This window comes from Musa acuminata, chromosome BXJ1-4 (genome assembly GCF_036884655.1).
Source record: "Musa acuminata AAA Group cultivar baxijiao chromosome BXJ1-4, Cavendish_Baxijiao_AAA, whole genome shotgun sequence".
NCBI lineage: Eukaryota > Viridiplantae > Streptophyta > Magnoliopsida > Zingiberales > Musaceae > Musa > Musa acuminata.
In genome coordinates, this window is record NC_088330.1 from 6,080,573 (window position 1) to 6,093,228 (window position 12,656).

The 12,656-nt window shown below is 52.6% G+C and overlaps 1 protein-coding gene across 3 annotated transcripts; it reads left to right on the forward strand.

The window, feature by feature from the left end:
* The first annotated feature begins 224 nt into the window (after positions 1–224).
* Positions 225–1,992, forward strand: LOC135643785 (monoterpene synthase 8, chloroplastic-like). Of its 3 annotated transcripts, none has more exons than XR_010498350.1 (4): positions 225–588; positions 662–932; positions 1,178–1,867; positions 1,957–1,992. XR_010498350.1 is itself a non-coding variant. In XM_065161148.1 (4 exons), the coding sequence occupies exons 2-4, from the start codon at positions 686–688 to the stop codon at positions 1,747–1,749; spliced, it is 723 nt and encodes a 240-aa protein (XP_065017220.1). In that variant the 5' UTR covers positions 225–588; positions 662–685; the 3' UTR covers positions 1,750–1,992. The 3 variants fall into 3 exon arrangements, 2 of the variants coding, with proteins under 2 accessions (XP_065017220.1, XP_065017212.1); XM_065161148.1 differs by having other exon boundaries at positions 1,178–1,553; positions 1,650–1,992; XM_065161140.1 differs by having other exon boundaries at positions 1,178–1,992.
* The last annotated feature ends 10,664 nt before the right edge of the window (positions 1,993–12,656 follow it).

Consider the following 12,656-nt stretch of genomic DNA (forward strand, 5'->3'; position numbering starts at 1 on the left):
GCTAAAGGATCGAGGCCATGGGATTGTCCTAATGGTTTCGAATTTAATCAAATCAACTCCTCGAATTAACTATTTTTTAAAGTGGCTTCTTCCAATATGATGCCAGATATATTTTTGGACACTTGGAATTGCATTTGGTTGGAACACGTTGATGTGGAGCTTTTGTGGATATAAATGAGGCTGTACGTACCTGGCCGCTTAGCATTCTGCTTGTGAATCTCGTTTTAGGGAGGTCGGACGTACGTCGAGAGGCACGAGAACCTCGTTACTGAATCCATCCTGTTTTCACCGCCTCTGGCACTATAAATCCAACGCCAACACCGCCACTACAAAGCCCAACAGATTCTCCGATCTTCTACTGAGTGTTGTCCACCGAGCCAAATGTCTTTCTGCTCTTCTGCTCCGTCCTTCTGCTGCAGCTTGATCCGTGCCTATCCGCGGACTGCCCCCTCGAAGTCTTCACCCCGTCGATGCCTCCGACTGCCAATCCGGTGTTCTGCACAGACTCCTCCTCCTCGGCGATCGGCTGATTACCAGCCGAGCTCGTGGAGTGACGAATACATATAATCGCTCACAACTGACACCAAGGTCGGCGTGCATGCAATATGTAAGGTTGAGTTTTATCTATAGTTCGCATTGGTTGCTGACTAGCTTTTATCAGGTGGAGGAGGATAACGCAAGAAGGATGGACAAACTGACAGAGGACGTGAAACAGCCGATCTACATGAAGAAGGGAATTGAGGACCCACTTCAACTGATCGATCACCTGCGGCAGCTTGGGGTGGCGTATCACTTTAAGGAGGATATTAAGGATGCTTTATGGACTATATACGGTTCCATGGAAGAGGTGAACATGTTGCTGAAGGATAATCTTCATGCCACGGCTCTTATGTTCAGGCTTCTCAGAGAACATGGGTTTGCTGTTTCTGAAGGTGATTAAGCTACATATCCATCCTGCTTTACTCCTTTCTTGCGACTGATACAACATTGTCGCTGATGTACCTCATATATTGCTAGAACAATTACTCTCATAAAACTGAGACAATTAGAAATATGTCCGGTCAGTCATACAATTATGCCACGTTAATAGCCTAACATACTAATGGAATTTTGTGTTTATTCTGTTCTATCATGGTGTCACAATCTGACATGCACAAATTATGTGGATGGACTGAAGGTGTATTCAACCGATTTATGGATGAGAAGGGCAACTTGAAAGCCAGCTTTCGCCTCCAGACTGAAGGATTGGTGAGCTTGTACGAGGCTTCCCATCTTGCAAAGGAAGGAGAGCACGTGCTGGAAGAAGCTAAAAACTTCACAACTAAACAGCTCAAGAGCCTCATGGAGGGATCACTTGAGCCTCATCTCAGGGAGCACGTAGCCCATGCCTTGGAGCTTCCATTGAACTGGAGGATGCCGAGGTTACAGACCAGGTGGTTTATAGAAGCATGCCAAAGGGAAGCTAACATAAACCCTGTCCTACTTGAATTGGCTAAGTTGGACTTCAACAGAGTTCAGAGCATACAGCAGAGGGAACTCAGAGAAGTGTCGAGGTATTTTGAGCTTGCTTTACTTGAATCATGTCCTGTACATTCTGCCGTCGTTTATGAACCAGCAAACTTCAGCACAAACTTATGGCTATCGATCAGATGGTGGAGCAATCTTGGCCTCGCGCAAAGGCTTTCATTTTCCAGGGACAGGTTGATGGAGAACTATTTCTGGACGGTTGGCTGGGCTTTTGAGCCATAGTTTGCAAGATTCAGGGAGGCGCAGAAAAAAGCGAACTGCCTGATAACAACAATAGATGATGTGTATGATGTTTACGGCACCATCGATGAGCTCGAGCTTTCACGGATGCCGTCGATAGGTAAACAACTCCTCCACGTCATGCATGTAGGAGGTGTTATTTCAACAATCTTTGATTCCTGATAACATCTACTCTGATGGATGTTACAGATGGGATGTTAATACAATGGACAAATTGCTAGAGTACATGAAGATATGTTTTCTAGCCCTCTTCAACACTACAAATGACACCGCGTACAATGTTATGAAAGAGAAGGGTCTGGATATAATTCCACACCTAAAAAAAGCATTAAAATATCGATCCCATCCCCCCTTTTGTGTATAGTCAATCATGCAGTTCCACTTTATAAACAGTACTACCCTTTGATTCAGTGGGCAGATGTATGCAAGGTACACATGGTGGAAGCAAGGTGGTACCACCAGGGCTACACACCCAATCTTGAAGAGTACTTGGAGAACGCACTATTATCGATATCGGGTCCCTGATATTGACTGTTGCTTATTGCACCAGTGGCGATGTAACTCGAGAGGCCTTGGACGGTTTCCAAAGCCGTCCTGAGATTGCAAGATGGTCATCCACGATGATAAGGCATATTTTGGGCCCACGCCCCGTCACGATTGATGCCACATGGCACTGTAGCCAAGTAAGCAAGAGGAATACCCCCATGTGACTAGCATGAGACCACACCAACTGTACCAAGGCGTCGCTCGGTACGTTCCGGAAAGCTCGGGACGGCGTCGAGTGGCGTCGTTCCGCACGTCCCGTCCCGAAAAGCTCAGGACAACGCTGCATGGCGCCGTTCCGTGCGTCCCGGGGTGGCGGCTGCACAAAGATACCACCTCACCTCCCGAGGATCGGTCGCTACGCTCGCGTACAACCGACCCTCATATAGTGTTATAAAAGCCCCGGGTCGGCATCCGGCCCGAGGGGTGGAGAGAAAGGGAAAAAGGAGATCCAACCCGCTACTGACTTAATCGTCGTAGGGACCAAAGTCGAGAGACACTTGACAAAGGTCTTTTTTGCAGAAAAGCTACCGATCGGAGGCTAGAAGGTGCTAATCAAACTTCCGCTGCCGGCGCTCAAAGTGGTGGTCGATCGATCTCGAAAGCCAGCTCAACTAACCAGTGACTCCCGACATTGCCCCGTGAACCAAGCCGTGCTGACTTATCAGCCACGGTCCATCAATCCATCAACATTTTTTACGCTAGAAGGAGGGCCATGTTGCAAAAACATCTCACGGGAGCCCTCCCCGAGGGAGAACTATCGATCGATCACCCCTCTGCCGGACCCGGAGATCGGTCCCTCCCCACCCTCAGAGACGGGGGAATCTCGACTGCAACGCCAGATCACTACTGGCGCTTGTTCAACAACCCGGGGTTCTCGCCCCCCGGACTTACCGCAGGACCCTCAAACGTATCGCCCAAGGCGTTCCTCAGCCTGACCAAGCAAGTACAAGCAATGGTGGGGATGATACAGACCCTCGTCCCACTCATCCCCCAGATCATACAGCTGGCGACTACCCCGACCGACCCTACCCGGTAAAGGCCGGCCAGGGAGCAAGTCGAGACAGGAGAAGCTCGAGACAGAACAATGGACCCGAGAGGTTCGCCCGAGTAGAGTGCACCTGCGCCCTGCCAAGTCACACCGCCCTGCCCTGAGCCTGACACCATATCGTCCGACTCGACGGATGACTCGTTTAGAATGCAACTATCCTGGGCCAACCATCGCCTGGACGAGTTCCAGCGAGAGATTCAGAAATCGCGAAGCGAGCCAAATGAGGGTGGCTCGGGCGGATCCCCCTTTGTTCAAGAAATACAAGAAAAGCCTATACCCCTCAATTTCAGGCTACTGGCTTTGGAAATGTATGATGGCGGCTCAGACCCTACGGAGCATGTCGCCACGTTTCGGGCTCAGATGACCCTCTATGGCATTTCCGATGAATTAATGTGTCAGGCATTCCCAACGACCTTCAAGGGACCAGCACGCACATGGTTCAGCCGACTGCGCCAATCCTCAATCTCATCCTTCGATTAGCTCGCCGAGGAGTTCGAGCAAAACTTCCTCGCTAGCGTGTAGTCGAGGCCTTCCATGGCCACCCTGCTCACGCTATCCCAGTGCGAGGACAAGACGCTCTCCCAGTTTGTGGCACATTTCGCCATTGAGGTACAGGGATTTCTGGACGCTCACCCCTCTATGATCATGCAAGCATTCCTGATGGGGTTGAAGCCTTCAAGATTCTTCTGGTCGCTGATCGAGAAGTCGCCAACAACCATACCCGAGATGCTTCAGCGCGCCAACTAGTACGTCGCCGCCGAAGCACTGATGGCGGGAAGGCGTGTGGATGGAAAAAGGCCAAGGGTCGAAAAGTCCTGAGAAGCAAATCGAGGACTTGATCCGAAGAGGTCACCTTGGCCACTATCTCAAGGAACCCCGGGAAGCAACTCCATGTCCCAAGGGGCCCATCGAACAACAGATCGATGTCATCTTTGGAGGATCGGTGGCCGACGATAGCAGCTCAACGGTAAGAAAAGCCTATGCTCGGAGCGCGATCAAGAAGCGCCCCCGACCCGAGCTCGAGCCCAAGATCACTTTTGGAGCCGAAGAGGTTGAGCGCTCCCATCACGACGATGCGTTGGTGATTTCCATTCGAATCGCCAACGCTCGGGTCAAAAGAGTAATGGTTGACACAGGGAGCTCGACCGACGTGCTATACCTCGACGCCTTCAAAAAGCTTGGCCTAACCGGGGAGGACCTCACTCCTATGAACTCGGCGCTCACCGGATTCACTGGGGACTCCATCTCCCAGCTCGGTACCACCACACTCCCCGTCACCATCGGGGAAGAACTAAGGACTAAGACGACCATTACTACCTTCATGGTAGTCGACCTACCTTCGGCCTACAATGTCATCCTCGGCCGCCCGACGTTCAATAAATTGAGAGCGGTAGTCTCTACCTACTATCGGGCCATCAAATTTCCAACCTCGGTAGGGATCAGGGAATCATGAAGCGATCTAGGAGAATCAAGGCGATGCTACCTTACAGCAGTCGCTCTCCCAGGGAGGTCACACCCCCAAGACCAGGATCCCTGAGAAGGAGCCATGGCGCCGGAGCACCTTGAACCCCCGAAGCAACTCACCGAGGTGCCTTTAAAAAGAAACCAACCCGATCTGACCGTAAAAATCGGGACGGCTCAACCCGAAGAAAATCAGCTCCAGCTAATTGATTTCCTAAGAAAAAATACAGACGTATTCGCATGGTCCTCCAAGGAAATGCCAGGGATTGACTAGGAAGTGGCCCAACATCAGCTTAGCATCGACCCCGGGGCTAGGCCAGTAAAACAAAGGCCAAGGAAGTTCGCTCTTGACTAACAGAAGGCGATTTCCGATAAGGACAACCGCCTCAAAGAGGCAGGGTTTATTACTGAGGTGAAGTATCCTCGATGGCTATCAAATGTAGTCCTCATTAAAAAACCCAATGGAAGCTGGCAGATGTGCGTTGACTATACCGATCTCAACCGAGCATTCCCCAAAGACTGCTATCCACTTCCAAGTATAGACCAGCTAGTCGACGCCACAGCAAGCTATGAACTCCTTGCATTCTCGGGCTAAAACCAGATCCGAATGGCACCAAAAGATTAAGAGAACACCGCCTTCATCAATGATAGAGGAGTATACTGCTACAAAGTATTGCCCTTCGGCCTGAAGAATGCTGGGGCAACTTACCAAAGAATGGTCGATAACCTGTTTAAACACCGGCTTGAGAGGAACATGGAAGTATACGTGGATGACATGATTGTAAAAAGCAAAACAACAAGCGCACACCTGGCCGACTTGGCAGAAACTTTCCAAACACTTAGACGATTTAACATGCGCTTAAATCCCACAAAGTGCGTCTTCGGGGTTAACTCGGGAAAATTTCTCAGTTTCATCATCCACTAGAGAGGGATTGACGCCAACCCAGAGAAGGTTCGGGCCATAACCAAGATGCCTTCGCCCCGCTCGATCAAGGAGGTGCAGCGCCTTGCCGGAAAGCTGGCGGCACTCAATAGATTCATGTCACGATCAGGCGACAAGTGCCTCCCCTTCTTCCGGGCCCTACGACAGGCTGATAGCTTCACGTGGACCCCAAAATGTGAAGAAGCCTTCAAAAGGTTGAAGGCATTCCTCGTCCGCTTGCCCCGACTCGCCTCCCTAGAGCTAGGAGAAACCCTTGGTCTTTACCTGGCAGCATCAGCATAGGCGGTCAGCTCAGTGTTAGTTCGGGAAACACCACCGAAACAACAACCTATCTACTATATCAACCACATCCTCGACGAGCCGAAAGTGCGGCCACGTGAAGCTGTCGTTGGCCTGTCATAGGGCCCGGAAGAAGGGGAGGCACTTGTCGCCTAATCGAAAAGCTAACCCTCGCATTAATGAAGACGACCCGAAAGCTGCAACCCTACTTCTAAGCTCACACAATCAAAGTCATCACCGACCAGCCACTGTGACAAATCCTGTCCAAATTCGACGCATCGGGTTGAATGCTGCGGTGGTCGGTTGAGCTCGGCGAATTCGACATCCAATACTCTCCTAGAACCGCCATCAAAGCTCAGGTACTGGCCGACTTCATCTCCGAGCTAACCCCTAAAGATCATGCAGTTGAACAGGAAAACAATGGATGCACGTGGACCATGCATGTGGACGACTCGGCCACCGCCGAGGCTACTGAGATTGGACTTATCCTCAAGGGCCCAACCGGAGAAACCTATGAGAGATTGCTCCGACTGCAATTCTGAGCCACCAACAACAAGACTGAGTATGAAGCACTGCTCCATAGCCTACGCCTCACCTCGGAGATGCAGGTAGGCGACCTCGAGGTGTTCAGCGATTCCCAGCTGGTAACAGGACACATCAACAGGAACTACGAAGCCCGAAGGTCGACCATGGCGTTATACCTAGCGGAAACACGATGACTTGCCCGTCTCTTCAACTGCCTCTCGGTCACTCGAATACCTCGAGCTCAGAACACACAGGCTGATGCTCTGGCTAAGTCGGCCTCCGCCCGTAGCCTAGAAGCAACCCCGACAACCGAGTCCATAATGGTGCCAATAATACCGTCCCACGACATCATTGAAACTCAAGTTTCACCGAACTAGATGGAAGAGATCCTCCGCTTCATGAAAGACGGGACGAAGCCCGATGATCCAGTAGCCACGAGACGACTGAGGCGAACCCAAGCCTGGTACTGCATAATCGATGGAAAACTATACTACAGGGGTTTTTCTTAACCTCTCCTATGCTGTCTCGCGCTGTCGGAAGCTGAAACGATCCTCGCCAAACACCATGAGGGGATTTCTGGGGAGCACATCAGCGGACGAACCTTAGCCTTCAAGACTCTCAGACAGGGTTACTACTGGCCGACCATGCTTCGGGACACTGCATCATATGTACAACAATGCCAACAGTGTCATAGACACGCCTGACTACAACACTAGCCAGCGGTCCCTCTCACCCTGATGGGGACAACCTAGCCTTTCACCCAGTGGGGACTTAACATCCTCGGACCTTTTCCTTCGGCTTCGGGACAACGACGCTTCCTTATAGTGGGGGTCGACTACTTCACAAAATGGGTCGAAGCCGAACCTTTGGCCTCCATCACCGAGAAACAAGTTTGAAGCTTCACGTGGAAGAACATTATCACTCGGTTCGGGATCCCGAGAGCTATCATCACCGATAATGGAGCTCAGTTCAACAACACCAAGTTCAGGGCCTATTGCCAGTCATATGGGATACAGTTGAAGTTCAGCTCAGTTGCACACCCCCAAACTAACGGCCAGACCGAAGTAATGAATCGAGCAATCCTGGAAGGACTCAAGAAGAGAGTCACGGGCGCACATGGAACTTGGGCGAACGAACTCCCTAATGTCCTATGGGCAATGCGGACGACCCCAAAAACGACCTTAGGAGAGTCTTCGTTTAGCCTCGCGTTCGAAACCGACGCAGTCCTTCTACCAGAGATGGTGTTCCCGACCCTGTGCACCTCCGACTACAAACAAGCAGATTTCGAGGAAGGCGTACGAGCAAACCTAGATCTCCTCGAGGAAAGAAGAGCCGAGACGCACCTACGCACCTTGGCGTACAAGAAGGCTGTAGCTCGGATATACAACCGCAAGGTTCGCCCGCGACCGATCAAGGTCAGGGACCTTGTCCTTCGAAAGGTAGAAGTAAGCGACCCGACCTGAGCAAGGGGAAAACTTGTGCCCAACTGGGAAGACCCCTATCGAGTCTACGATGTGGTCCGAGAAGGGACCTACCGACTCGAAACTATGGAAGGGAGTCCTCTGTCGAGGACATGGAATGCAGCAAATCTGAGAAAGTTCTACCCGTAGAAGAAATAGGTCAAGACACTTGGAAGATGAATTATTAAAAGATGTACTCATCCACAGCCAGAAAAGAAAGAATTTCAAAACAAGAATTTCTTTACTAAATAAGGAAGTACATATGATGGTCGGGCGACACAATTCTAAAAGTCGACCCAACCGAAACCAAGAAAAGGAAAATATAAGTTAGCTCGGAGGGGGAGTTTCGGGCCCATCGCCAAAGGGGACGCTCGCCGGCATATCAATGGACTGATCCTCTAGGTGGTCGGCAAAAGGGTCCGACTCTAGCTCCAATTCCGGATGCCTCACCCGAGCACGAGCGCAGGCCACCCGGTATTCGAACTCATAGGTCACCCGTCCCGACCTCACCAGGCCACGCTCGAATCTGGTAGACGCCTTGTACTCAGCAATCGCCCTCTCTATCTTCTCGGGCAGCGCCAATCGCTCCTCCTTCAGGGCCTCCTCGGTAGCCCAAGCCGAAGACCTGGCAAACTCAACATCATGCGAGAGGGTCTACAATTCGTCCTCCAACATCTGAGCGCGAGATCGACTTTCCTCCAACTCGGCTTTCAGATGGCTCACTTCCTCGTCCAAGGCCGAGGCACGCTGCTCGATCACTGCAACGACCTCCAGATCGAACGAGTTCATCAGATCCTGATTCTCCAGGTGAAGGGTGGCGTAAGCATCCGATTGACGCTCAATCACCTGCCCGGCGTCAAGGACTCGGTCAATCAGCGCCATGGAGTAGTGCTGACCCTGTACGAGAATTAACATCAAGACCCACGTGAATAAGGAAGCACCAAAGAGAGGAATGCTACTACTTACCCAGACCAGCGACTTGGCCGCCTGATCTGCTAGCACCTCCGAGGTGGAACCATAAAGTTCCTTGGCCATAGTCGGGTGCAGCGTTCCCCGGATAAACTCCTGAGCCGTCAGCCCTGATACGACTGTTAGCGTTGAGATAAGTGACATAAGGGGCTCCCAATGCCCCAGTGGGAAGACTGGTCATACTCGAGGCCCAGTACTCCTCACCCTCTGGCTGACCGACGCGGCACAAATCCCGCATCGACTTTGGGCGCATCGATGCCCTCTTCACGGGGTCATCGCCAGACAAGCTAGCCGCCCCCTTTCCTTTTGCGCTCCCCGAACCCTCACCCGAGGGAGCGGCTTCTGCTGATCCCGGGATGGTGCACCCACGAGCGGTCGATCTCGCGAGCACCTTCCAAACCACAGTCTTCAGCTTCTTGGCCGACTGACTCGCTTCTGGAGCTCCCGACGCCCCCTCAGGCGCACTCCTCTTTGGGACACCCTCGGCTCCGGAACCCTCGCCGCCCCGAGATGGAGTCGCAGCGGCTTTGGCTTGAGGCGCCTTCTTTACGAACCGAAGATCCACCATCTCTACAAGAAAAACTTGGCCAGTTAGATTGCTCGGGATAAGCGAACAGTATATGGCGTGTAGGCAATCATAACCCTAACGACCGGGCTGAGTCCCGCCTCGACCAGCCAATCCTCGGTCATCTCCCTGACTGCCCGAGAAGAGGATAGAATGCTCCTCAACTGATTCACGTCCGCTGACTCTCTGCCTAAAAGCAACGGGACGACATTGTCGACGGTGTGGGAAGTCCACCCGGTGCTGAAAACCCACCCCCGACTGCAACTAACAAAGAAGCGGCTCTTCCAACCTTTGTTGTTGGAGGGGGCATCACTAATCTTGAATGCACTACAGGCGGTCAGGTAATAACCGGCTCATCCCCTACACAGCCGGAAGCAGGCCAGGAATAGAGCCCTATATGGTTCTATCCTGGCTACACGACACTCCCCGAGGAAAGCCACCAAATAGCGCTAAGAGTTCAGTGTCATCTGAGACGACGATATACCCCACTTACGGAGGCAATCCTCGATCACGGGATGAAGCGAGAATCGTAGTCCCGCCTCGAGGGCACCCACTGTCAGCCCAAATCCCTGGGGAAATTGATCATACGATCGTAGACCCGGCCAGGGGGCAAAAAGTTTATAACACTTCGGGATGCAATAACGATCCCGAAGCTCCCCCAGAAGTTCCTCAGTCACCACCGAGTCTACATCATGCCACAACTTGAGACTTGCAAGCATGGCAAAACTCCCCACGACCTCTAGAGGCACACCTCCCGAAGGCAAATGGGAAACCCCTGGCCCCTCGGAAGAAGAAGAAGAAGAAGAAGACGAGGAAGGTGAAGACATCCCGACCTCGAAGTAGTGGTGAAGAAGCCGGGTTGCTGAACGGAACAAACAAGGCTATGACAGCTAGGCAAGGTGACGGCAGCTAAGCAAGAATGATAGAAACCCCTTCGGCAGAAGCTTATAAAGAACAGGTCGTTTCATCCCGAAGGCGACGATTGAGCTTTCCGAGGAGGGGTATGGTCGCGGCCTTCGAAACCATAATGACTCGGATTCCCTAGATTCGTCGGTCTCGAAGATCCCGCCAAAAAATGCCTCATCACTCAAGGTTTCCCACCAAAAGGCAACTCACGACAGGAGGTCTCCCGCCAGAACCGACGCCGCCCTGCTCGGTGCACCATGTGGCGAAAAGCCCCATGCGTAACACGGATTCCCGCCAGAACCGGCACCGCCCCGCTTGGCAGGCCACGTGGCGAAAGGATCCGTGCCTAACACGGTTCTCTGCCAGAACCAATGCGACAAGAAGCGCGCCAACCCAGTTCACTGCCCGAGTCGCTCCATGTCGATCCCCGACTTGCGATTCGTCGGCCTAGTTCATTGCCCGAGTCGCTCCATGTCGATCCCCGACTTGCGACTCGCCGGCCCAGTTCATTACTTGAGGCGCTCCATGTCGACTCCTGACTTGTGACTTGCCGGCCTAGCTCCTTGCTCGAGCCACTCCATGTCGGTTCCCAACTTGCAACCCGCCGGCCCAAGTTTTTGTCCGAGTCTCTCCAGATCGATTCCCGACTTGCAACCTGCCAGCCCAAGTCTTTGTCCAAGTCACTCAAGATCGGTTCCCGACTTGCGACTCACCGACCCAGTTCATTGCCCGAGTTGCACCATGTCGATCCACGACATGCGACTCGTCGGCCTAATTCATTGCCCGAGTCACTCAATGTCGATCCCCGACTTGTGATTCGCCAGCCTAGTTCATTGCCCGAGTCGCTCCATGTCAATCCCCGACTTGCGATTCGTCGGCCCAGTTAATTGCCCGAGTCGCTCCACATCGATCCCCAACTTTCGACTTGCCACCCAGTTCATTGCCCGAGTCGCTCCATGTCGATCCCCGACTTGCGACTCGCCGGCCCAGTTCATTACTTAAGGCGCTCCATGTCGACTCCCAACTTGCGACTCGCAGGCCCAGCTCCTTGCTCGAGCCACTCCATGTCGGTTCCCGACTTGCAACCCGTCGGCCCAAGTCTTTGTCCGAGTTGCTCCAGATCGGTTCCCGACTTGCAACCCGCCGGCCCAAGTCTTTGTCCAAGTCGCTCCAGATCGGTTCCCGACTTGCAACTCACCGATCTCTAAAATCACACAGCTCGATCCTTTGACCAGCAGCCTACCAATATCGCCCTACCAGGGCGCCGCCCAGAACCGCCCCACGATGAATCGATCCAACTTCCCTTCATAAGCAGGCAACCCATCCCCGGTGTTTCGACCTAGGCGCACCTCTCATCCTCTCAAAAACCCCATGGCATGCCTCGATGGAGGGGGGGACAAGTGATAAGGCATATTTTGGGCCCACGCCCCATCATGATCGATGGCACATGGCGCTGTAGCCAAGTAAGCAAGAGGAATACCCCCACGCGACTAGCCCGAGACTACACCAACTGTACCAAGGCATCGCTCGGTACATTCCGGAAAGCTCAGGATGGTGCCGAGTGGTGCCGTTCCGCATGACCCTTCCCGAAAAGCTCGGGACAGCACCGCATGGCGCCGTTCTGTGCATCCCAGGGCGGCGGCCGCACAAAGGTACCACCTCACCTCCCGAGAACCGGTTGCTACGCCCGCATACAACCGACCCTCATATAGTGTTATAAAAGCCCCGGGCCGGCATCCGACCCAGGAGTGGAGAAAAAGGGAAAAAGGAGATCCAACCCGCTACTGACTTAATCGTCGGAGGGACCAAAGTCGGGAGACACCCGACGAAGGTCTTTTTTGCAGGAAAGCTACCGTCCGCAGGCTAGAAGGTGCTGATCAAACTCCCATTGCCGGCGCTCGAAGTGGTGGTCGATCGATCTCGAAAGCCAACTCAACTGACAAGAGAGTCCTGACATTGCCCCGTGGACCAAGCCGTGCTGACTCATCAACCATGATGATAGAACCCTTGCAGATTCTAAACTTGGGGTTGATCTCTTTAGGGGATCGGCCTCCTTGGAACTCTCTAAGGGTTCCTCCCTCCAAGTTGCTGTTCAAAGGCTGCAGAAAAGATTCATCTATTACTTATCAAAAGAGGAGAATAATATTTCTCCATTACTCTTTGGTTATTAATTTGTTCACCATTTTT